This window comes from Aquarana catesbeiana, linkage group LG02 (assembly GCF_042186555.1).
Source record: "Aquarana catesbeiana isolate 2022-GZ linkage group LG02, ASM4218655v1, whole genome shotgun sequence".
Lineage (NCBI taxonomy): Eukaryota > Metazoa > Chordata > Amphibia > Anura > Ranidae > Aquarana > Aquarana catesbeiana.
In genome coordinates, this window is record NC_133325.1 from 488,022,957 (window position 1) to 488,049,438 (window position 26,482).

The 26,482-nt window shown below is 44.6% G+C and overlaps 1 protein-coding gene across 5 annotated transcripts in view; it reads left to right on the plus strand.

The window, feature by feature from the left end:
• Positions 1 to 26,482, plus strand: part of ST7L (suppression of tumorigenicity 7 like) — a 289,595-nt gene that overhangs the window by 85,842 nt on the left and 177,271 nt on the right. For 3 of the 5 annotated variants that reach the window (XM_073615725.1, XM_073615727.1, XM_073615726.1), the window contains exons 3-4: positions 1,387 to 1,549; positions 5,307 to 5,361. In XM_073615725.1, the coding sequence (XP_073471826.1) occupies positions 1,387 to 1,549; positions 5,307 to 5,361 (218 nt within the window). The remainder of the gene's footprint in view (positions 1 to 1,386; positions 1,550 to 5,306; positions 5,362 to 26,482) is intronic. The other 2 variants (XM_073615728.1, XM_073615729.1) reach the window with 1 other exon arrangement.

The following is a 26,482-nucleotide window of genomic DNA, read 5'->3' on the forward strand; positions in this document are numbered from 1 at the left end:
GCTAACCTCATGCACAGATGAAAAATAGTAATAATTTTAAATTGGGAACATGCAGTTGGTGGGACAGGCTCGAATATTCAAAACATAAGGGCTTATGCATGCACACAGGCATATTGGGGCATATAACAGAAAAAAATGACTGTATTTTGGCACTTGGGCTCCACAGGTGTAGGATACAGTTTTCTGTGAAAATTAATTACAGAATATTGATGTATGCAGGTATGTGCAGCTCTGAGGGTAGACAGGTACAGACGTAAGCTCCTGGGTACAGCCTTTTTTCATCCAGGTGCATACTGTATGTCCATACATCTACACGTTTATGCTCAGAACTGCGAATACCCTCAAACAACCGTATCCTGTAAATCATTTGTTCAGGTGGCTTTACACAACACCCATGACTCCCAGATGCACAAATACAGATCTATTTCATGTTATATGCCCATGGGCATGAGCCCTAAGAGATAATGTTTTCACACATTTTCTTTTTTACTACACTGATCATCTATAACCACCCACCATAGCCCGTTGACGTAAGGAGTTCACTAGATCTCTGAAGGTTCTCTGTGGTATTTGGCATCAGTAGCAGATCCTTTAAGCCCTGTAAGTTGTGAGGTGGGCTGGACATGTTTTCCCAGCACATCCCACAGATGCTCAAGTCAACATCTCAAATACATTGTTTTCCTCAAACCATTCTTGAATTCATCAGACCAGTCCGCCTTCTTCCATTGCTCTGTGATCCAGTTCTGATGCTGACATGCCGATTGTAGGCGCTTTTAGCTGTGAACATGGGACAGTATGGACACCTTGACTGGTTTGCGTCTACGCAGCACCATACACAACAAACTGCAATGCACTGTGTGTTCTGATACATTTTTTTTCAGGGCCAGCATTAACTTTTTTGAGCTACAGTAGCTCTTCTAATGGATCATACTACATGGGCCAGCCTTTGCTCCCTACGTGCATCAATGAGGCTTGGCCGACCATGACCCTGCCGCTGATTTGCTGGTTTTCCTTCCTTGGATCACTTTTGGTAGGTCCTGACCACTGCAAACTGGAAACATTCCACAAGAGCTGCAGTTTTGGAGATGCTTCTAACCATTACAATTGGCTCCTGCCAAAGTAGCTCTAGAATTTAAGGCTGGCCATATTTTTCTGCTTTCCATCAGCTTCAGGGACAACATGTTCACCTGCTGCCTAATATAAACCACCCAGTTACAGATACCATTGCAACGAGATAATCAATGATATTCACCTTACCTGTCGGTGATCATAATGTTATATCTGATTGGTGTATATAAAGCTACATTCAGTTGAGCTGATGGGGAAACCAGAAATAAAAATAGTCAACTGTATTGTGAATTTGTTTACCTGTTTCTTATATTTTAGATTTTTGAGTGGTGTTATTTCCGGAAATATGGAACATCTTTCATTGAGCAAGTGTCGGTAAACCATTTACGGCCGCTGATGGGAGGAATCGATCCAGGAGTCTCTGCAGATGGTTTCTTTTCCAACACTACAGGCAGCGAAACCAGCAGGCAAGCTTTGTCAGGTGACTGATAGTGACTGGAAATAGCACAAGCATTTCCAAAACGATTACATACTGCAGATGAATGGAACAGTTAGTGACAGGATCATGTGGCATCACTGAATGGACTGAAAATCCTCAGCAACATACACTGACTGGACCTAAAAAAGCAGAAGTTCCACAGTCTGGTTTCCATTTGACTGACTCAGTTAGGGTCACGGGTGTTAGATGAACTTTAGTGACTCAATGTAATGCTTAGTGAGTGCACATCATGTCTCTGTTCTTCTAGACACCTCGGAATTTGCAATTACATTATGTGGCATAAAATACTTATTTCTATATATTTCACTATAAATTCCTAGTATCTTAATACTGCTTTTAATCACTTAAGGACCGAGCCTCTTTTTGAGATTTGTTGCTTACCAGTTAAAAATAGTTTTTTTTGCTTAGAACCCCCAAACATTATACATTTTTTTCTAACACCCTAGAGAATAAAATGGCGGTCGTTGCAATACTTTCTGTCACGCCGTATTTGCGCAGCAGTCTTACAAGCGCATTTTTTTGGAAAAAATGCACTTTTTATAATTTAAAAATAAGACAACAGTATAGTTAGCCCAATTTTTTTATATTGTGAAAGATAATGTTACGCCGAGTAAATTGATACCCAACATGTCAAGCTTCAAAATTGTGCCCGCTCTCATATGCGGTTGCTACTCATGTATGCGTTCACTTCTGCACGCGCGCTCAGCGGGACGGGGCGTGGTTTTTTTTTCTTATTTATTTTTTATTTTTTTTACACTGTTCTTTAAAAAAAAAAAAAAATTGTCACTTTTATTCCTATTACAAGGAATGTAAACATCCCTTGTAATAGAAAAAAAGCATGACAGGACCTCTTAAATATGAGATCTGGGGTCAAAAAGACCTCAGATCTCATATTTACACTAAAATGCAATTAAAAAAAAAAAAAAAAAGGCCCTTTAAGAGCTATGGGTGGAAGTGACATTTTGACGTCGCTTCCGCCCTGCAATGGTATGGAGACAGGTGGGGGCCATCTTCCCCTCACTCGTCTCCATACCCAGTATGGGACAACATCCGATCGCCTCCGCCGCTGCCGACGGTTTATCTGAAATTCTTACCCAGACAAGCGAGCAGCCCCAGTGCCGGGTAGGCACCTTCAAATGTAAGCGGCCATTTGGCTTTTAATTTGTTTTCTACATTTTTAATAAACTGTTTTACACTATGGAAGATCTTATTGTCTTTCACATATCCCATGTCTGAACACTTGGGTCAGAAGGGTCCATTGCCTACTACCATCCAGCATCCAGCCGTCCTATGTGAGCAGGCACAATCCTGCACAAGCGCTAATGACTCTCTTTTTAACTAAAGGAGTCATTGGCATCTGGTAAACCGATATCTATCTACCACTGCAAGGTGCACTTTCTCTCTTGGTGAAGGATTTTCCATTTGTGTATATTGAGGAATCAATCTATCTTGGAAGATTTTCTTGTTCTACTGTCTTATTGAGTTATTCAATTATTGGGACGTTATCATTATCACATATCATTGTGTGATATAACTTTTCATTTTTTATTTTTATCTTTACTCAATTTTTCACTATTCATGTGTTTGTCTGTAATAAGTTTTTTCTATTCTACTTTTTTTCACTCTATTTGGCGCAGAGTTTTTTTCTCCTTTTACCAGATGGATGTAAGGTGGCAGGAGGATGCCGCAATGGCACTGTCCGAATCGGTGGGACTTTGCGGCGCTGCACGGATTCCCAAAAGAAGTTTCTGTACTACTTTTGGCAACTTCGGGTGCGATTTCAATAGACATCTGTGCAGGAGCCCGACTGATGTGTGGGAATGAAATCATGCGAGTTCAGCTGAACTCGCGCGTTTTCAATCCTGCAGCAGTGTGAACCTGGGCTGACAGCTATTAAAGGGGTTGTAAACCATTGTGTTTTTTCACCCTAATGCATCCTATGCATTAAGGTGAAAAAACTTCTGTCACTGAGCAGCCCCCCAGCCCCCCGTTTTACTTACCTGAGCCCGTTCGTTCCCTCACCGGAGACGTGCACACTCTCTTTGCCCGTTGTCTCTTGATTGGATAGATTGATAGCAGCGCAGCCATTGGCTTCCGGTGCTGTCAGTCAAATCCACTGATGCAGGGGGCGGGGCCAAGCACGGCTTTCTGTGTCTATGGACGCAAAACCTGGACTCGGGAGCACGCCCGCACGGGTACCCCCCAGGAGAGCGCTTCTCCTAGGTGGTTTCCTGATGCGGGGAGGAGCTACTAGCGCCGCCGGGGGACCCCAGAAGAGGAGGATCGGGGCCACTCTGTACAAAACGAACTGCACAGTGGAGGTAAGTATGACATGTTTGTTATTTAAAAAAAAAAAACAAGAGGGTTTAGTAACCCTTTAAGCAGTTAGGCATTGAGTCTTTTTGTGGCTAAGCTCTTCCTCCTCTAGGTGTCAATCAACAAATCTCTACATTTAGTACAATAAAAATTAGAGCATGTACTTAAAAGTGAAAGTTACATACAGTAAACATTACTTTAAAGTACATACCAGAAAAATAAATAAACATATGCGCTTTTTAACCACTTGCTTACTAGGCACTTAAACCCCCTTCCTGCCCAGCCCAATTTTCAGCTTTCAGCGCTGTCACACTTTTACTGCAACACTGTACTCAAATGACATTTTTATCATTTTTTTCCGACAAATAGAGCTTTCTTTTGGTGGTATTTATTCACTGCTGGGTTTTTTATTTTTTGCTTTTAAAAACAGAAAAAAAATTTTGGAAAAATAAAACCAAAACAGTTTCATAATTTGTTATAAAACTTTTCAAACAGGTAATTTTTCTCCTGTGCGCTGATGAGGCTGCACTGATGGGCACTGTTGAGGCGGCACTGATGGGTGGCACTGAGGGACATTGATAGGTGGCACTGAAGGGCATTGATAGGTGGCACTGATGGGCACTTCTAGGTGACACTGATGGGCAGTACTGATAGGTGGCACTGATTGACAGCACTGATTGGCATTGATAGCTGGCACTGGTGTGCACTGATTGCTATACACTGGCTGGTGGCACTGGTGGGCACTAGCAGGTGGCACTGGTGGGCACAGATACTCGGGTGATGCATCACCCTTTTCGGGACCGCTGTCCCTCTGACACAAGCTGGCGATCGTCTTTTTTTTCCTGCTCACGCTGTCAGCGCGAGCAGAAAAAAAGCCGATTTATCAATCTTTTGTTTACATCACGTGATCAGCTGTCATTCGCTGACAGCTAATCATGTGGTAAGGGGCAGGGATCGGCCCCTTGCTCCGATCACACAGCATGCCCCGCAGGGGGAGCATAGGCAGCTTATGCACAGGAGGACGTCATATGATGGCCTCCCGGCAATTAAGGCCCTCGCTGTAGCCACGATTCGGTTGAAAAAAAGACATGAAGAAGATGACTAAAATAAGTCCAGTTATACAGGTTTATTTTACTGGCAATATTATTCTAAAAAAAAATCAGTCAGGTTGTTATATCCTTTGAGTAGCTGAATTCACTAGGGGTAGATAACAGAGTTTTTAGCTATGTGAATAAGAATATTGTATGCAGAAGCATATGTGAGCTTGTGGGATGAAAAAAAAAAATTGTTTTGTGGTGCATCAAGCCTGTCCTTGACTCCCAATACACTACTGAACTGTGCAATGCAATAGAGTTTTTTTCAAGAAGTGTGAAAACTTGTCCTTTACCATCAAATTTTACAACCAATAATTTTACCTTTTCAGAATGCAAGGTGTGGCGCAACCCTTTAAATCTTTTCCGAGGAGCTGAGTACAACAGGTAATTATTATATTTAGTTTCACAATCGTATAGTAAATCCCCCAAGCAATAATATTTATACCGTCAATACAGGGTTGTGACATGCAATGAGAAATGTCCTTCAGTTGCTACTTTTTTGGATTATTGGTTTTCAGATCTTGGCATGAGAGTGTGAGCTTTCATTGCTAATAGTTGAGGTGTTAAGTGCTCCGTTCTATTAGTTACTTTAGTGTTAGGGTTTATGGAATATTTCTTTTGTAAGTTAAGTTTTAGTAAGTATTTTTTAACAAACATAACACATCAGGAAATACAATTAAAAAGGAGCAAAACAATAACATTGCTAAGCACTACAGTGATATATAGACCTATACATTCCAAGAATGTTTACATGTGGTATAAAATATCACAGTGTAGGGAGAAAACATTAAGTATTTTAACATTAAGGGCTGTATTCATAAAAAACATTTTTTATAGCACTTCATCCAGTGTACAGTATGTACATTTGTTCTGTGTGAATGGAGCAAAAATGGATGATGTTATGCTGTTTTCTGTGCTGGATAAATGTTTTTCATTGATAAATACATTGAGGAAATACTGTTGTTGGTCACTAGATGGCGCTAAGTATTATAGGTTCATGTTAAAGTTGATCTCCAGGTTTACTGTCTCTAACTAGTTTGTTGTTTGGGCCAAGCCTAACCATTTGTCTATCATGCCATTTCCAAACGTACCTTGGTAGACAAGTGGTTTAACCACTTGAGCCCCGGACCATTATGCTGCCTAAGGACCAGAGGTCTTTTTCCAATTTGGCACTGCGTCGCTTTAACTGCTAATTGCGCGGTCATGCAATGCTGTACCTAAACGAAATTTGCGTCTTTTTCTTCCCACAAATAGAGCTTTCTTTTGATGGTATTTGATCACCTCTGCAGTTTTTATTTTTTGCGCTATAAACGGAAAAAGACCGAAAATTTTGAAAAAAAATGATATTTTCTACTTTTTGTTATAAAAAAAATCCAATAAACTAAATTTTAGTCATACATTTAGGCCAAAATGTATTCGGCCACATGTCTTTGGTAAAAAAAATGTCAATAAGCATATATTTATTGGTTTGCGCAAAAGTTATAGCGTCTACAAACTAGGGTACATTTTCTGTAATTTACACAGCTTTTAGTTTATGACTGCCTATGTCATTTCTTGAGGTGCTAAAATGGCAGGGCAGTACAAAACCCCCCCAAATGACCCCATTTTGGAAAGTAGACACCCCAAGGAAATTGCTGAGAGGCATGTTGAACCCATTGAATATTTATTTTTTTTGTCCCAAGTGATTGAATAATGACAAAAAAAAAAAAAATATTTACAAAAAGTTGTCACTAAATGATATATTGCTCACACAGGCCATGGGCCTATGTGGAATTGCACCCCAAAATACATTCAGCTGCTTCTCCTGAGTATGGGGATACCACATGTGTGGGACTTTTTGGGAGCTTAGCCGCGTACGGGGCCCCGAAAACCAATCACCGCCTTCAGGATTTCTAAGGGTGTAAATTTTTTATTTCACTCTTCACTGCCTATCACAGTTTCAGAGGCCATGGAATGCCCAGGTGGCACAAACCCCCCCCCAAATGACCCCATTTTGGAAAGTAGACACCCCAAGCTATTTGCTGAGAGGCATATTGAGTCCATGGAATATTTTATATTTTGACACAAGTTGCGGGAAAGTGACACTTTTTTTTTTTTTTTTTTTTTTTTTTTTTTGCACAAAGTTGTCACTAAATGATATATTGCTCACACAGGGCATGGGCATATGTGGAATTGCACCCCAAAATACATTTAGCTGCTTCTCCTGAGTATGGGGATACCACATGTGTGGGACTTTTTGGGAGCCTAGCCGCGTACGGGGCCCCGAAAACCAAGCACCGCCTTCAGGATTTCCAAGGGTGAAAATTTTGGAAAGTAGACACCCCAAGCTATTTGCTGAGAGGCATGGTGAGTATTTTGCAGCTCTCATTTGTTTTTGAAAATGAAGAAAGACAAGAAAAAACTTTTTTTTTTTTTTCTTTTTTCAATTTTCAAAACTTTGTGACAAAAAGTGAGGTCTGCAAAATACTCACTATACCTCTCAGCAAATAGCTTTGGGTGTCTACTTTCCAAAATGGGGTCATTTGGGGGGGTTTTGTGCCACCCGGGCTTTCCATGGCCTCCGAAACTGTGATAGGCAGTGAAGAGTGAAATCAAAAATTCACGCCCTTAGAAAGCCTGAAGGCGGTGCTTGGTTTTCGGGGTCCCGTACGCGGCTAGGCTCCCAAAAAGTCTCACACATGTGGTATCCCCGTACTCAGGAGAAGCAGCAGAATGTATTTTGGGGTGTAATTTCACATATTCCCATGGCATGTTTGAGCAATATATCATTTAGTGACAACTTTGTGCAAAAAAAAAAAAAAATTTGTCTCTTTTCCGCAACTTGTGTCGCAATATAAAATATTCCATGGACTCGACATGCCTCTCAGCAAATAGCTTGGGGTGTCTACTTTCCAAAATGGGGTCATTTGGGGGGGTTTTGAACTGTCCTGGCATTTTATGCACAACATTTAGAAGCTTATGTCACACATCACCAACTCTTCTAACCACTTGAAGACAAAGCCCTTTCTGACACTCATTGTTTACATGAAAAAGTTATTTTTTTTTGCAAAAAAATTACTTTGAACCCCCCAAACATTATATATTTTTTTAAAGCAAATGCCCTACAGATTAAAATGGTGGGTGTTTCATTTTTTTTTTTTCACACAGTATTTGCGCAGCGATTTTTCAAACGCATTTTTTGGGGAAAAAACACACTTTTTTAAATTTTAATGCACTAAAACACACTATATTGCCCAAATGTTTGATGAAATAAAAAAGATGATCTTAGGCCGAGTACATGGATACCAAACATGACATGCTTTAAAATTGCGCACAAACGTGCAGTGGCAACAAAATAAATGCATTTTTAAAAGCCTTTAAAAGCCTTTACAGGTTACCACTTTAGATTTACAGAGGAGGTCTACTGCAAAAATTACTGCCCTCGATCTGACCTTCGCGGCGATACCTCACATGCATGGTGCAATTGCTGTTTACGTTTGACGACAGACCGCCATTTGCGTTCGCCTTAGCGCGAGAGCAGGGGGCGACAGGGGTGCTTTTTTTTTTTTTTTTTTTTTTTTCTTTATTATTTTTTTGCTTTTTTATCTTATTTTTAAACTGTTCCTTTCATTTTTTTTTTTTTTTAATCATTTTTATTGTTATCTCGGGGAATGCAAATATCCCCTATGATAGCAATAGGTAGTGACAGGTACTCTTTTTTGAAAAAATTGGGGTCTATTAGACCCTAGATCTCTCCTCTGCCCTCAAAGCATCTGATGACACCAAGATCGGTGTGATAAAATGCTTCCCCAATTTCCCAACGGCGCTATTTACATCCGGCGAAATCTAAGTCATAAAATGATCGTAGCTTCCGGTTTCTTAGGCCATAGAGATGTTTGGAGCCACTCTGGTCTCTGATCAGCTCTATGGTCAGCTGGCTGAATCACCGGCTGCATTCTCAGGTTCCCTGTTGAGACAGGAGAGCCAGAGAAAAACACGGAAGACGGTGTGGGGGGGGGGGGGGGCATTCCCTCCCACGGCTTGTAAAAGCAGTCTAGAGGCTAATTAGCCACTAGGATTGCTTTTACATGAAAGCCGACCGCTGGCTGAAAAGAATGATACCAAGATGATACCTAAACCTGCAGGCATCATTCTGGTATAACCATTCAAAGTCGTGAATGGCGTACCTGAAGACAAAAAAATGGTTAACAATGGTTAACAATAAAGCACAGTAAACAGTAAAGTATAAATAATTACATACCTGAAAAACAAACATGACAAAACATAATAACAATAACAATAACAATAAAACATTGCAGAATAGAATACAGTAAAAAAAGAGCAGAACAATAGAGAGAGAGAATAGAGAGAGAGAACAATAAAACGACAACTATTTTTTTTTATTTTATATATATATATATATATATATATATATATATTTTTTTTACACTTTTTTTGTAACTAACTTTTATAACTGTAACCGGTTCCAGGTTCGGGTCTCTCAAAATGCGATGGCATCTTGGGAGACCCTGTGAAAGTGTGCCTAGTCTGTGGAATGCTGTACCCTACGCTAATACTCAACTAGTGCATGGTAGCGTTCAAAACATTCACCAATGCAAAGACCAGGATTGTCAGGACAGGAGGGACAATAATAGCGGGTGTCACGCCTATATCCGCGCTTGCTGCAGACACGACATCTTTTTGGGGGGGGTTCGTTGGGTAGGGGTACTCGGGAGGACATAAAAATGCCTCTCATGCAGCCGACTGCATTTGGTTGGGGATGTGAATGGGGGAAGTACGGGCGCTGCAGAAGCGGTGTGTTCCCAATTAGGATTGGCGAATGCAGCAGGAAGGGCACTATGGGCATGACGGGCCTGTGTTTGTCTTTTTGGTGGCAGCGGGCCACTACTTGTGCTTGCCACCTCACCAGCTTGAACTGCACTTATGGGACTCGCCACGTCACCAAGTGTTACTGCAGCGCTGGTTTGACTACGACCGGGGTGTACTAGGCCGCTGGTGCTTGCCAGTTCAATAAAAAGCTTCCAAAAAAACTGTTAGCGATCGCAGGGATCAGGCCTGACTCTGCAAACGCTGCAGTTATGCATTTAGTGTTTTGTAAGTGACAGTGATCGATCGATACTGCACTTGGGTGGGCTGTGCCGGGCGGAGGGGCACAACGCAGGTGCTAGCAGGTATCTGGGCTGATCCCGCTAACACTGCGTTTTTGGGAACCCTAAACTGCTGGGGACGCTAGTATAGATCTGATCGGACCAGATATTGATCCGTTCAGATACTATACCACTAAGGGAGGTGTATGGTACGTGCGTGGGTGTCAGTGGTACTGGCGCTAATCTGGCGCAGCCTGGGGCTGGTGCTTGCCAGCTCACCAAAATGCTACCAAAAAAACTGTTAGCGATCGCAGGGATCAGGCCTGACTCTGCGAACGCTGCAGTTATGCGTTTAGTGTTTTGTAAGTGACAGTGATCGATCGATACTGCACATGGGTGGGCCGGGCGGAGGGACAAAACGCAGGTGCTAGCAGGTATCTGGGCTGATCCCGCTAACACTGTGTTTTTGGGAACCCTAAACTACTGGGGACGCTAGTATAGATCTGATCGGATCAGATATTGATCCGATCAGATACTATACCACTAAGGGAGGCGTATGCTGCGTGCGTGGGTGTTAGTGGTACTGGCGCTAATCTGACGCTGCCTGGGGCGACGCATATCACCGCCGGGCGACCGGGGGGCTAAACCTTTATTCGGTAATAAACGGCGGGTGCCCTGACACTATAAAAAATAAACAAACTAACCAGCGTCACCCGTAACAGTTATACGGTGATCAGTGGTGAAAGGGTTAACTAGGGGGCAATCAAGGGGTTAAAACATTTATTAGATAGTATATGGGGGTCCCTGTCGCTATAAAACGCTGACGGCGAACCTAAATATTTACCTCACTAACTAGCGTCACCAGCGACACTAATACAGCGATCAGAAAAATGATCGCTTAGTGACACTGGTGACAGGGGGTGATCAAGGGGTTAAAACTTTATTAGGGGGGGTTAGGGGGGTATCCTAGACCTAAAGGGGGGTAACAGTAACTGTCCCAACACTGTAACTGTCACAAACTGACACCAATGCAGTAATCAGAAAAAAAAAAAAAACAAACAAAAAAACTGCTGGTGTCAGTTTGTGACGGGGGGGGGGGGGAACGGGGGGGCGATCGGGGGGGGATCGGGGTGTTTTGTGTGCCTGGCATGTTCTACTGTGTGTGTGTGTGTTGTGCACTCACTCACTTGTCTTCTCTCCTCGGGCCGAAACGGAAATTACCGAGCCGAGGAGAGATGACATCATTTCCTTTGCTGCTGTTTAGCATACAGCAGCAAAGGAATGTTCTTATTGGCCGGCGGCGATCGCGAGGGGGGGGCCACGAACGGATGGCCTCCCCCTCATCTCCGATCGCCGTGGGAGAAAAGTCGACCGCCTCGGGCACCGTTGGGGGGTCCGATCGGACCCCCCACCCGCGGAAGGCAAATCACGTACATGTACGTGATTTTGCCTGTCCGTGCCACCTTGCCGACGTAAATCGGCGTGAGGCGGTCGTCAAGTGGTTAAGCAGAACTCCAGCCTTACCTATAGTCTTGCTTAAATGTTAACCACTTACTGACCGCCTGTCGTCGTTGTACGTCGGTACTTTGAAAAGGGATATTGTTGTTATGGCAGCAGCTAGCTGCCATAACCCCGGTATTCTCTTCTTCAGCGGGCGGTCCACTTTCAAATAAAAGTGGTTTCTGCAGCGGATTCGCCGCAAGATCACTTTTATCGGTGGCAGCCGAGGTTAGGCCGCCACCATGCTTCACTGGGGGTATGGTGTTCTTTTCTTTTTTGGTAATGTCACTGTTGTGCCATATTTTCTCCACTTGATGATGGCTGTCTTCACTGTGTCCAGTGGTATATCTAATGCTTTGGAAATTCTTTTGTACCCTTCTCCTGACTGATACCTTTTACCAATGAGATCCCTCTGATGCTTTAGAAGCTCTCTGCGGACCATGGCTTTTGCTGTAGGATGCGACTAAGAAAATTTCAGGAAAGACCTACTAGAACAGCTGAACTTTATTTAGGGTTAATCAGAGGCACTTTAAATGATGGCAGGTGTGTACTGACTCCTATTTAACATGAGTTTGAATGTGATTGCTTAAAGGGGTTGTAAACCCTCGTGTTTTTTCAGCTTAAGCTGAAAAAACACCTGGCAGTGACCGGCCCTCCCAGCCCCCCTGTTTTACTTATCTGAGCCCTGGAATTTCACCTGGCGGAGACACGCTCTTCTTCTGCTCGGGATTCTCAGCTCTTGATTGGATAGATTGATAGCAGCCATTGGCTCCCGCTACTGTCAATCAAATCCAATGATGCGTGGGGCGGGGCCGAATCCGGCAGTCTTGTCTATGGATGCAAATGCTGGACTCGGGAGCGCTCCCGCAAGGTAACCCCCCGGGAGAGCGCTTCTCCTAGGGGGTTATCTGATGCAGGGAGGAGCTGCGAGAGCCGCCGAGGGACCCCAGAAGAGGATGTTGGGGCCACTCTATGCAAAACAAGCTGCACAGTGGAGGCAAGTATATGTTTGTTTGATTTCAGTTTATTTTTCAGTTGCGTTGTACAGTATATAGGTCACATTAAAGGTGGAAAAAGAAAGAAATTATTTAATTTTGTCTCATTTTTTTACATCACAGAAACCTGACATTTTAACAGGGGTGTGTAGCTTGAACAATCACTTGACAAATCCTTTTTGAAATAGTAGATTTTGATGCTGCCTGTCCTCTTTTAGGACCCTCTGGCAATACAAACAAAACATCTGTTTTATGAATCTGAGCTGTCATTTTCAAATAGACCTTGACCGCTCTCACCACATCAAGAGAATGTAGTGACTTTTCTTCCACAGAATGAGGTTCTGGAAAAAATGAAGGCAGAACAATATCCTGGTTTAAATGAAAACCTGACACTACCTTTGGTAGAAAATTAGGATGAGGCCGCAATACAACCTTATCCTTATGAATAATCAAATATGGCTCTTTACATGAAAGAGCAGCCAACTCTGATACTCTTCTTGCAGAAGATATGGCAACCAAGAAAATTATTTTCCTCGTCAAGAGGACCAAGGGAATATCTCGAATTGGCTCAAAAGGCTGCTTTTGTAAAGCTGACAGGACTAAATTTAAGTCCCAAGGGTTCAGGGGAGATTTAACTGGGGGATTAATCCGCGTTACCCCCTGAATAAAGTTATGAACCATAGAGTGCGAAGCAAGTGGTCGTTAAAACAATACCGATAAGGCTGACACCTGGCCCTTGATAGTACTCAAGGCCAGCTTAATTTCTAATCCCATCTGTAGGAATTCAGGGATCCTACCTATGACATACTTTCTGGGGTGCCAACCCCTAGATTCACACCAGGAGACATATGCCTTCCAGTCTCTATAGTATATGACTCTGGAGGCCGGCTTCCTAGCATTAATCAAAGTAGAAACTACTGAAGCTGACAGCACACGTCTTTTAGAATGTGGGTCCCAATAGCCAAACCGTTAAATTTAGCGCTTGTAAGGTAGGATGGAATACCGGACCTTGCGAGCGAAGGTCTGGCCACAGTGGTAGGGTCCAAGGGTCCCCTACCGCCATCTTTATGATCTTGGCAAACCAAGATCTCCTGGGCCACGCTGGGGCCACCAGAATCACCTCCTTCCCTTCTTGCTTGATCCTGCGAAGAAGACGCAGAAGCAGCAGAACAGGAGGGAACACATAGATCAGTGAAAACTGATTCCACGGGAACACCAAGGCATATGTTCCGTATGCCATTGAATCCCTTGTCCTTGACACAAAGTTGTCGATCTTGTTGTTGAACCTGGACGCAAACAGATCCACGTCCCCATTTCTGACATATTACCAGAAATATGTCGGGATGAAGGGACCATTCTCCCGGGAACAATTGTTGGCGACTTAAGTAGTCCGCCTGCCAATTCTCTATCCCTGGAATGAAAATTGCTGATAGGCAAGAAATGTTTTTTTCTGCCCAAGAAAGAATATGATTCACCTCTTTCTGGGCCGCATGACTTCTCTTGCCCCCCTGGTGATTGATATAGGCCACCGCTGTGGCATTGTCGGATTGGATTCTGACAGGACAGTTCCATAGTCTGAACGTCCAGGCCACCAGGGCCAGGCGTACTGCCCAAATCTCTAGGATATTGATGGGCAAGGTCATCTCTGATTTGAACCATTTCCCTTGGACAGACGCCTCTTCCAGGACTGCTCCCCAGGCCAGAAGGCTGGCATCTGTTGTTACCACCTTCCAGGTAACCGGTAGAAAGGATTTTCCTTTTTGAAGATTCTTGGATATCAACCACCAATTAAGGCTCTGACGCACATTTGGGGAAAAACGCATTGGGAAGTCCAGAGCTTGGACCTTCTTGTTCCAAGTTGACAGGATACTGTTTTGCAGCAGTCTTGAATGAAACTGTGCATAAGGAACGGCCTCGATAGAAGCCACCATCTTTCCCAACAATTTCATGCAAAGTCGAATAGAAGGATTCTTCTTTGTCTTGACCAACTCAATCAGTTCCTTTATGGAACTGATCCTTCCCTTGGGCAAAAACACCCTCTTCTGAGCTGTATCTCTGATCAGCCCCAAGTACTGCAACCTCCTTGATGGTTTTAAAAAGGATTTCTCTAGGTTGAGAATCCAACCTAGGTATTCCAGGTAGCTGACTGCGGTGACCAAGGTTTGGTTTAAGCGGGCTCCCGATTGATCTATCAAGAGTAGATCATCTAAGTAGGCTAGTATTGTTATACCTTGAGTCCTTAGCCTGGCTAAAGGAGGAGCCAGAACCTTTGTAAATACTTGAGGTGCAGTAGCTAGACCGAAAGGCAGAGCTGCAAACTGGAAGTGAAGATTTTCTACCTCGAAGCATAGAAATTTCTGGTGAGCGGGGAAAATCGGCACATGGAGATAAGCATCCAAAAGAACCTGACGGTGGAGGCCGTCGAGACTGCCTGGAGGCTGATGCCCCTGGCACTGGAGAAGAAGCACGTTTAAAAGAAAAATGCTTAAACTTCTTTTTAACTGGTAAAAGGGAACTTTTCCAGTTAGAAATTCTTTGGATATACTTATCCAGATTGTCTTCAAACAACCGTTCACTGTGAAAAGGGAAACTGTTTCAAAAATAAATGTGAAACACCACGCTAACTAATGCGGATTAATAAGAGCTGCTGCATACGGTCTGACAAAAACAGTAAACTTATATATGAAAAAAAATGCAGCGCGTGTGCAAAGGAAATAAGTAAATAAAATTGTGAGTTGGTGCTAAAACAGTGTTAACAAGCCAAAGGTGAGTTAAACATAATGTCCATAAATGGATGTGAATGTCCAACTGCACAGGAGATGAAGGTACTCCAAAAGATGGTAGGTAATCTGATAGTTGTCAGAAGTCACCTTGCATCATAAACGACCTCTAGCAGGATGAGCCAATGAGCAGAAGTACAAAAGAGACTCTTACCAGATCCCGTGGATTCCCATGTTAGCGACAGGGAATCGCATGCGCAGTTTGTCACCAAGGACGTGGAGTGGAAGGTCCGGAGGCTCGGATCCTCTAGGTTGCGGTCTGCGTAGATCTCCAAGAACGACCGGATGGGTCCTCACAGGGACGGCCGAAGTATAGATCAGGAGAGTGCAAAAGAAGGGACACTTGTAGAGCGGTTGGAGGTACTAGGCCTCATGCAGTGGATGTAACGACAAAAAAGATATGCCTCCACAGTGCAGGTAAAAGGGTGTTTTTATTGATAAAACAACCATATACAAATAAAAACGTGATCACGATGGATAAAAACAAATGGGCAACGTGGAGAGTGGTGTATGGGCCCTTCAGTGGTTGCATGGCGCTTCGACTGACCAATTTTTCAACCATAGGATTCTACGCACATGTACCTGCCCTAGCATGAGCTGTGAGGCCTGGAGAATAGAAACTTTCATAGCGTCTACTGTAAAACACAGCGCTTCTGATATCCCAGCCAACTCCTGGGCCTGCTGATCAGGAATAACTTTGAGTACCTCTATAAACTGGTACTTTAAGGGCTGAGATACTCCAATCGCTGCCAGTGCAGGTTGAACGACTAAACCTGCCAGCGCAATATAGTCTTTAAAAAGGAACTCCAACTTCTTATCCGTTGGATCCTTTAGCATATGAGCATTGTCTACTGAACAAGTCAGATTTTTATTTACAGATGATATAGCAGCGTCAATCGCTGGAATTCCCCATTTCTTATAAAACTCTTCCTCCATAGGATAAAGTATTGAAAACTTTTTCGGAGGAAAAAACTGTTTATCTGGGTGCTCCCACTCAGAATACATTAGCTTCCTTAGACATGAATGGATAGGAAAAGAATGATTAGATTGGGGAGGCTTTAGTGAACCCAAACCAGAAGTGGGCTCATCGACCGACTGCGTTATTGGCAGTAAAAATGTGGAGCGGACCAATTAAGTGAGAGACTTTACCAACAATCATACCTGCGAACCTGACACTTCTGTATCAGGTTCTTTGGATGAGGAGACTTCAGCCTCTTCCTGGTCCTTTGAAAGGAATTCATCATCTCTTGCTCCTTGTTCCTCAGCAAGAGGGTCCTGAGCAATGGACGGGGACCTGCTGCGCTTAGTCCCACTCTGGGATGCAATTAAAGCATCAATTTTTTTGCTTCAAGCTTAAAATGGTTGAAGAAAAAACCTCTTTAGTGATATACACAGGGGCTGCAATGTTAAGAGCAGCTGCAACACTTGCCCCTCCTGATGGCTCACTCTGACCAGCCATATTACTCTCAGGGGAGGATGCCATCTTTTTTGTGATGGTTCTAGGCTTCCGTGTGACTATAGTAGTCCTTTTTAGAGCCCTTTTTTTAGGTGTTTTTCACCCCCCCTTCTGACCATAGCCCAATGCACAAAGCAGAGGTACTAACAGAAGAAATGCATCCACTGCTTGAGCAATAGTCCAGCCTTGTCGCTGCTATTAATGCTCAGCCTGATGCAGTAGTAAATATGTCAAAAGGAATGCCTGTGTCACCATACCTCTTATATGCCACCTTTGCTCTTGTGTCCCTCCTGCAGCATGTAACAGCACAAATGGTGCCTTTTAAAACATACCTTCCCATGCAGGACGTTAAAGGACGCCAACGCCACGCTAAGCCCCGCCCCCACGGCCCTTCCCCCTTTTTAAGAAAAAAAAAAAGAGCTTTTTCCCACGCGAGCACGGACTCCTGATCCTATGGGATCCACAGGGAGGAAGGAAAATGACGAGGGGGGATCTGTAAGCCGCTGAGTGGCGTGCCGTTTAAAAACTGTTCTGGCACTCCCCAACTAGAGGGGAAGAAAAAACGGCATAGGGGGGCGTCTGGTGGGGAGAGGGAGGGATCCTCCCAGACTTACTGCTTGGCTGGAGGAAGGAGACTGCTGCTTCCTAGACACAACGTGGGCTTTCTGAGAAGCATGAGGTAAGTGCTCAATACAGCCCCCAGTGGTGACACATAGGCATGACAACACTTACTAAATTTAAAGGAGACATTTCATAAGAGAATTTTAAAAATTTCTTAGTAAACTCCATTTACCTTTCCCTGCCGCAGGGTTTTCTGTGGTAAACCAACAGACCCAATCTTCACCCTTCACGGTATGTTCCATTAAACCTTCAGGACCTGGGGATCCTCGAGGAAACCCACAATCCTGGACCTGTAATAGCACCACCGCCAGTAAAAACTTTATGGCCTTAATACCAAAAAGTACTGGATCCCGGGGTCCAGCTCTCTAAAAAGAGAAGCATTACAGACAAGACCTCATTTCTTCGGATACAAGGCCCTGGTACCATTCAATTCGGCCAAAAAAACACTTTGAATGGATCCGGCTGCATGGCTAGCCCCAGCAAGGATTGCTCCAGTGGAGCTCAGCACAGCACATCTTTACTCCTGACCAACACCTTAGACACTGGCTAAAAAACTGAGGTACTCCCAGTAGTGGGAGGGGTTATATAGGGAGTGCACTTTTTGTCTTAGGGCGTGCCAGTGTCCATCACCTGAAGGTGGCCTATAACCCACATAGTAACTACTATGGCTCTGTGTCCCGTGTCCCGTGATGTATGATAAGAAACATCTTTGCCATTCTGAAGCTGCCAGATGCAACCACTTTGCATATTATTTTATATATACTGTGACTGTGGCCCTCTTATGACTCCCCCTTCTTCCTGGCAAACTCTCACGAAAGTGAGAGAGAGCTGTACATGATGTCATATGCCTAGGCATGTTACCAGACAAGAAACATGAAGTGGCCTGTATAAGGTATTTACTGGCAGAAAAAAAAAATGTTTTACTATCCAAAGTTAAAACAACAGGGGCAGAAGATTTAATAGATGGAAAGTTGAAAAAAATTACTGAAGTTCCGCTTTAAGACAGGAGGACTACAGTAATCTTTTTCCTCTCCTTTTATTCCAGTTCATTGAGGGCACAAATGATTCAGAGACGATTGGGTTATATGGAAAGATTTGGACAAAAGCAAACATACAAAACAGCGACCAGCCTAGTATTACACACACAGGTCCCGATTCTCGCTCTGTCACGAGCGATCGCAGGAGCCTGGCAGTCATCGCGCCCGCCCCTACTGGCCAAAAGGCAAAGCAACGTAAGGTAACGTCGTTTCACCCAGCCGTGCCATTCTGCCGCAGTAAAACTGCGGCGGCTGGTCAGCAAGCGGTTAACTAAATCTGAGCACAACAAACCAAAACACTCCATTTAATTCATTTTTAATATTGAAAACAAATGCACCCATTCATTCTCTGTGCTTTATTTTGTTGAGAAATCGCTTTGAAAAACACCCCTTAACTAGTTGTGGCCATCTTCAGTAAAGGCAGATGATTCATGTAACCTTTAACTTCCTGGAATCTGCCCTTAGCTCAGGCATACACGCAGGAGGGTGTCCTTGGTTTAGAAAATCCCTCCTCCCAGATGAAAAAAAATAAAATGCCCATGAAAACTCCAGGGATATATGGCAATTTGGCCTAGGCCAGAAACCAGGAAGCACCTGGCTAAATGTAAAATGTAAAATTGTATAATGTGAAAGATGATGTTACGCCGCAAGAATCGTGAGCTTTATTCTAAGCAAAAAAATTGTGATTTTCATTTTGGCCAGAATCATGCAGCTCTAAAAACAAGTAAACTTCACATACCTTCCTATCTGTTTACTAATGCTAGTAGCATAGGGATTAAAAATGGTTAATGTTGATTGAGAGAGTAAAGTTCCACTTTAATAAAGCACTGGCGATTCCTTTTGACGAAGCGCCAGTATTTAAGGATCCCACAAATAAATGTTTAGAGATACTTTCTAAAACCTTGTTTTCTCTGGCAGACCCTGCCTTGCAGCCTGCCATGGCTGTGATGTAATCTGTTAAAAATTAGGGGAATAAACCAAACTCATGAGAAGGGTTTCAGCTTGACTCTACACTGATCCTCTATTTGTGGACTACTTAGAGCTCATGCTGGCAGTCCTGCATTGATGTGTAGACTAGAGGCTGTCTCCCATCTTTTTTTTTATTAGGAGTCGCCTATAAAATGTAGGTTCGTGGAGCAGGCATGTCCTTCAAGAGACAACATAGCTTTGGAGCTGACTTGGACTCCCTCATCAAGAAGGTTACTTGGGGTAAGAGTATTCATATACCTTAGCAGAAAAAGCCTAGGCCTCAAGCTGTGGAAGACTCATCCTCCTGACGCGAAGAAGAGTTCCCTTTGTTACTCCCAGGCTTAAGCTTCTAAGGCTTAACCCAAGGTGGGAACCCAGTTTAATTATAACCTTGGGACCCCAAAGTCCCCCACACCTACAGACAAGTTCTCTTTGACATGAAGGGATGCCCCCTGTCTGTTAGCCTTTGTAAACACCTGGATAGATAGCATCTCAAATGCCTGGGTGTACAGGAGATAGTTTCCAAAGGCTACAAGCTAGAATTATGCTCCCAGCTCTCTCCATGGTTTAATGCCTTTCTATGCCACAGCACAGATTAGCAGACCTTCATGCAGCACTTGTGGGTCTTCTGGAGCCAGGCTTTATTGCTACAGTTCATGTGGCAGAAAGGATTGTTCCAACCTTTTTTGAAGCTTCAAAACCAAAAGGGCACCATCTTGAATCTCCCAGGCCTAAATGTCTTCATTCAGGCCCAAAAACTCTGTATGCAATTCACCAGATCTCTTATAGCCTCCCTCCATCAGGGAGACTTTCTATCCTCTGTGGACATCAAGAACACATACTTGCATGTTCCGGTTTCCCAAGCACTTCAGTGGTTCCTTTGCTTTGCCGTGGGTCCCTGACACACTTTCCCATTTGTAACCCTTTCTTTCAGCCTGTCTTCTGCACTCCTTGTGTTCACCAAGGTTCTAGCCCATGTTCTTGTCTTGTTATGCTTCCAAGACATCCCTTGTTGGATATTTAGATGACATTTTTTGAGGAAGCATTCGGTGCAAGTTCTTACAACAAAGCAAGGACAGTTCAGACCTTTGAAAAGGTTAGGTTGGATTCTGAACCTACATAAAACTGCATTGGAGCCAACTCATTGTTGGAGTGTCTGAGTCTTATGCTAGGGGCATACCGCTAGAGGCAAAGATTTCCTTCTACAGGAAAAACTTCAAACTCTCCACTGCCAGACTTGAGCTCTACAGTCCAGGAGTTATGCGACTCTTCATTGGGTTAATAGTACCTCCTAAGAGACAATACTGTTTGCCCAGTTCCACAGTACACGCTTCAACTCATCATCCTATACTTGTGGGAAAAATCGGTTCAGTCTCTGGACAAACTAAATTGCTTGTCACTAAGGACCATGGTGTCTGCCCAGGTAGCTTAGGAATCTAGTTCTGGATTTGGGAAGTCCATTCCTCTGATCTCTTAGGGGGTAGTAAATTAACATTCAAGGAAGTCCGGTAACTAAAAAAAAATTTCGGCTGAGGTCTGAATCACAAGTCTGTGCCATGAAAGATTGTACGTGTCTACTTTCCTTTTTTTGGTGCAAGCCGTGCTCTCTGGTGCTTTTCTTATTGTTTCCTCCACACACTCTGCTAATACTCTGCAGATGTAAATGTCCCCAATAGTGTTCCGTCTAACAGGCACTCCTACCACAGTTATTCATTACATTGGGTACTCCCATCAGACTACCCTCATAAATCAGGATCCACCATCAGAGTACCCTCTTATATCAGGTGTCCCCATCAGAGTGCCCCCTTACATCAGGTATTCCCGTCAGAGTGCCCTCTTACATCAGGTTTCTTCATCAGAAGGCCCCCTTACATCTGGTGTCTCCCATCAGTGTGCCCCTTACATTATTTGTCCCCATCAGAGTGCCCCCTTACGTTATGTGCCATCAGCAGAGTGCCCCTTTACATCAGTTGTCTCCATATCACCAGGTGTGCCCATCAGAGTGCTACTTTACATTAGGTGTCCCCATCAGAGTGCCCCTTTACATCAGTTGCCCCCCCATCAGAGTGCCCCTTTACATCAGCTGCCCCCATCAGAGTGCCTCTTTACATCAGGTGCCCCCATCAGAGTGCCCCTATACATCAGGTGTCCCCATCAGCGTGCCCCCTTAACATAATATGTGCCTATCAGCGTGCCCCTTTAACATATGTGCCCATCACTGTGCCCCCACTAACATATGTGCCCATCAGTGTACCCCCTTAACATAAAATGTGCCCATCAGCATATCCCTTTAACAAAATGTGCCCATCAGCATGCTCCTTATTTAATGCTAAGGGGCACTCTGTTGGGTACATTTACATTAAGGGGCATGCTAATAAGCACATTTTGTTGTGCCCATCTACATGCCCCTTAACATAAAATGCTCCCATCAAAGTGCCCCTTAACATTAAATATACCCCCATCAGAGTGCCCCTTAACATAAAATGTGCCCATCAGAGTGCCTCTTAACATTAAAAATGCCCATTATAAGGGGCATGCTGAATGGCACATTTTATGTTATGGGGCACTCTGATGGACATATTTAATGTTAAGGGGCGCGCTGAGTATCACATTTTATGTTAAGGGGCACTCTGATGGGCACAACAAAATATGCCCATCAGCGTGCCGCTTAACATTAAATATGCTCATCAATGTGCCCCTTAACATAAAATGTGCCCATCAGTGTGCCCCTTAACATAAAATATACCCATCAGAATGACCCTTATTTTATGTTAAGGGGCACACTGGTGGGCACAATTTATGTTAAGGGGAACTCTGATGGGCATATTTGATGTTAAGGGGCACTCTGTTGTGCCCATCAGAGTGAACCTTACATTAAATGTACCCATCAGTGTGCCCCTTATAAGAAAATGTGCCTATCAGAGTGCCCCTGTAAACACCCCACATACCTTGTGGCAGGCAGGGATCAGGAGGTAACAAGTTGCAGGGGACAAGAGCTGCGTCGGGAGTCTTCCTGAAGGGGCGTGCATAGCACACCATACCTCGCGGCTCTCACTCGACGTTCACCCCTGCGATAACGGGCGTGTATGACAGGTCATGGCCTGCCTCGCGGCTCTGGCCGGGAGCCGCGAAATGGTAAGCAGTGGGGGGCGGGGCGCACATGCAATGTCATTGTTTGCAGGACAGGACGCCCGGGGTCCCAGCAACCAGTGACTGCTGAGCGGAGCAGTGGGGATTTGGCGCTGTACACTGGTGGCCTGATGGTCTGGACAGGATGGTCGCTTGGTCCGTGTTGGGACCGCGGCCGCCATTTCGTGATGGCTGTCTTTTTTTTTTTTTTTTACCGGAAAAGTTTATTTAGACAATTCAGCATTACAAAACTATCAGCATTAGTAAAACAGCAGTATACAGGTTAAAGGCTACAATAAATCAGCTTCCTGGAAGGAAAATTCCCCCCTATGTCACATCATTCAACCCGGATATATCAAATCACATCTTATCCTTGGTAAGCAGACCTATCCACCATCAATGTGTGGCATTCCCTACCCTTGAACAAAGCAGTTAGATAAGGACGGGTGGAGTGGCAGAATTGGAGGGGGGAGGGTGGAGGAGGGAACAAATAAGGGTGATCCATCTGTCAGTGCATAATAGGGATCTCAGAGTTTAACCACAAGCGTCTAGCCAGGTGGACCATACCTTATCGAATTTCCCCGGGCATTGTCTGCTTTCATAAGTGAGTCTATACAGGCGCAGCACCAAGTTAACGGAGCTTAGCCAGAAGGCATGAGTAGGAGGCTCCACCGATTTCCATTTTAAAAGTATTTCCCTTCTGGCGTAGAACAGGGAGAAGGTCATGCATAGCTTAATGTATCTATCCCCTTCTATCTCTTCCATGTGCCTCAATAATAGAACCTGAGGATCTAACTGTACCCTCGCCCCACACAGTTCACTCAATGTAGAGACTACAGCCTCCCAATACGGTCGGCGCATGGGACAGGACCAGACCATATGCCAGAACGTTCCTGCTTGGTTACATCTTTGTGGGGATGCATTAAGGGTACATGTGGGCCAATTTCTGTTGAGTATAGTAAGCCCTGTGGAGAAACTTAAGTTGTATAAATCTGTCTTTTAGCGGCTATCATAGAAGGAATGAATGTGGAAACACACTCTTCTCATTCCTCTTCCCCTAGGGATGGAATATCTGTCCCCCATTTATCCCAAGATCTAGTCAGTTTGGCAACATGAGCAACTGTCCAGTATAAATACAAAGAGGAGAGGGGCCTCCCCATCATGTGGGAGGTCAAGAGTCGCTCAGTAGAGTCTGACTCGAGGACTAATGGTTCTGTAAACTGAGCCCCAAAGGCATGTCGCAACTGCCAATATCTAAACTTGAAAGAGCCAGGTATTGAATACAGGTGTCTCAGTTCCTGAAAAGACATGAGTCTGCCATTCAATATTATGTGTTTCAAAGTTGTGATCCCCCTTTTAGCCCACAATGAAGGATCCGGGATGCTATTCAGGTGAGGTAGCATAGGATTACCCCAACGAAGCATATGTGGAGAAACATGAGCAGGTCTCCTATAAACTACCCTAGCGGCCTGCCAAACCCTGACCATAGATCTCATGGGAGTTGTCACGGTGGGACTAGCCTTTAGTCCGTGGAATGCCAGGTTACTCAAAGCTGCGTAAGAACCCAGAATGGCCACTTCCAATGTGACCGCCGGGTTTTGTCTGGGCTGGGAGAACCACCATCTCACAGTGACAGAAACAGCTGCCCAGTAGCATAGTTGGACGTTTGGGAACGCCAGACCTAGAGGAAGATGCAAAATCTGCCTTGCCACTCTGGGGGGTCTCCCAGCCCAGACAAAGGAAATCAGTAACCCCTCTAACCTCTAAACGCCTGAAGAAAGCCTTCGGGAAATGTGATGGGGTATTCCGGAAGAAGTACAGGTATTTGGGTAGGTATATCATCTTTAACAGGTTTAACCTGCCTACAGGTGTCGGAGGGAGGGAACGCCAGGCCGCACACTTAGCCGTCAGTTGTGACATAGTCAGTATAGCGAGAGGTTCCAATGCCAGGGCGAACAATCCCAGGGAAAGGGGGCACCCCTGACGTGTTTCCCAACTCAGAGTGAACGCCTCTGAGAGGCAACCATTAGTGCGGATCCTGGGTGCGGGTTGGCATATAACATTCGCAGTCAAGACATAAACCAGGGGCCGAACCCAAAGCTAGAGAGAACTTTCCACAGGTAGCCCCACTCAACGGTGTAGAAAGCCTTCTCCACATCCATGTCAATATGGGTGTTGAGTCGTCTGATATTGATATCAGTACCTTGCCTCAGCATAAACCCCGCCTGGTCTGGGTGTATCGGTGCAAGTTATAACGGTGTTCAGTCTGTTGGCTGGTATTTTAGCCAGCAGCTTGGCATCAACATTTAGCAGGGAGATAGGGTGGTATGAAGAACATAAGGAAGGATCCTTCCCTGACTTGGGGATCACCACAATAATTACCCCTGTCTCATAGAACTTGGGAGTACCTCCATCTCAGCCGATTCAGCAAACAGTGTGTTTAGTCTAGTGGCAAGATCATCCGCATATTGTTTATAGAACTCTACAGGAATGGCATCAGGCCCAAGAGTCTTACCAGACTGCAGGGTCTTAAGTGCCTTCAGAATTTCCTCCACCGTGATAGGTCCGTCTAGTCTTTTACGGTAAGTTGAAGTGAGAACTGGGGTGTCAATGTCAGCTAGGTAGGACGTTATATCTTCCTCCCTGTAAGTTGCCCTGGAGCTGTAGAGGGTTTGGTAAAATGCTACAAAACACCGGTTTATCTCTGTCAGGGGAGTAAATGAGGTTGCCGGTAGGGCCAAGGATATGAGGCACACTAATACTCCCCGCCTGTTCTCTGGAAAGCCAGGCCAACAATCTTCCTGACCTCTCCCCCTGCTCAAAAATCCATTGGGATTGAGCAAGCAGTTTTTTTCTGAGTCAGAGAGGTGCGAAGATGAAGTACCTCCCCAGTCAGGGCCTGCAACCAGGCATAGTGCTGGGGGTCTCGAGTTCTGACATACAACTCCTCCTGAAAACTTGCGTCCCTCTCAGCCTTAGTCAAGTCTGCCCTGCGTTCCCTGCAAATCTTAGCAATAATGGTCTGGTATTGTCCCCTTGTGTGGGCCATGAAAGCGTCCCACACAGTCCTAGCATGCGCCGAAGCAGGGTTAACTGCCCAATAGCTAGCCAGTCCAGCATTAAATTTAGTGTCCACTGCTGTGTCTGAGACCCAGAACCTCGAGAGCCTACACAGTCTGTTTGAAGGGGTAACAGAGAGTTCCAGGCTCAGAAACAGCGGTGCATGATCCAAAATGCCCCTAGGCAATATTTTAATGTCTGTGACTCTGGGCAAGACAGGCTTCCCTGCGAAAACCAAGTCTATATGGGAGAAAGTCCTGTAGGACGCAGAGTGATGTGAAAGCCCGGGACTGAGAGTGGCTCGACCTCCATATGTCCGTCAAGCCGAAGGGTTCCAGCCAGGCAGCCAGCCCTGAACAAGAAGGACCTGCAGCCGTTAGCCTGTCCATACCCGAGTCAGGAACCAAATTAAAATTACCCAGAATGACAACATTATCAGAGGTGAACTCTGCCATTTTGGTCGTTATCTGATTCAACAACAGTAGGGATGCCAGTGGTGACAGATATAAACCAACAATAGTCCACGTTAAAGAGTGTATCCTGGCATTAATAATCACATATCTACTGTCCGGGCCAGGTCCAGAAGCCTGAAGGGGAGTGTTTTGAGCACCAGTACACTAACACCCCTTGCAAAGCTGGAGTAGGTGGAGTGGTAGTGGTAGCCCACCCATGGATTTTTGAGGGCGAGAATCCTGCTACCTATCTGGTGGGTTTCCTGGAGTAAACATATGTGCGGGTTATATGACTTGATAAACTGGAACACCAAGGATCGATGGTGGGAGAGTTCAGACCCCTGGTGTTCCATGACAGATTATTAAGAAAAGACATGGGATCTAGTGGAAACTTGGGGATTAGGATCATGATATGTCAT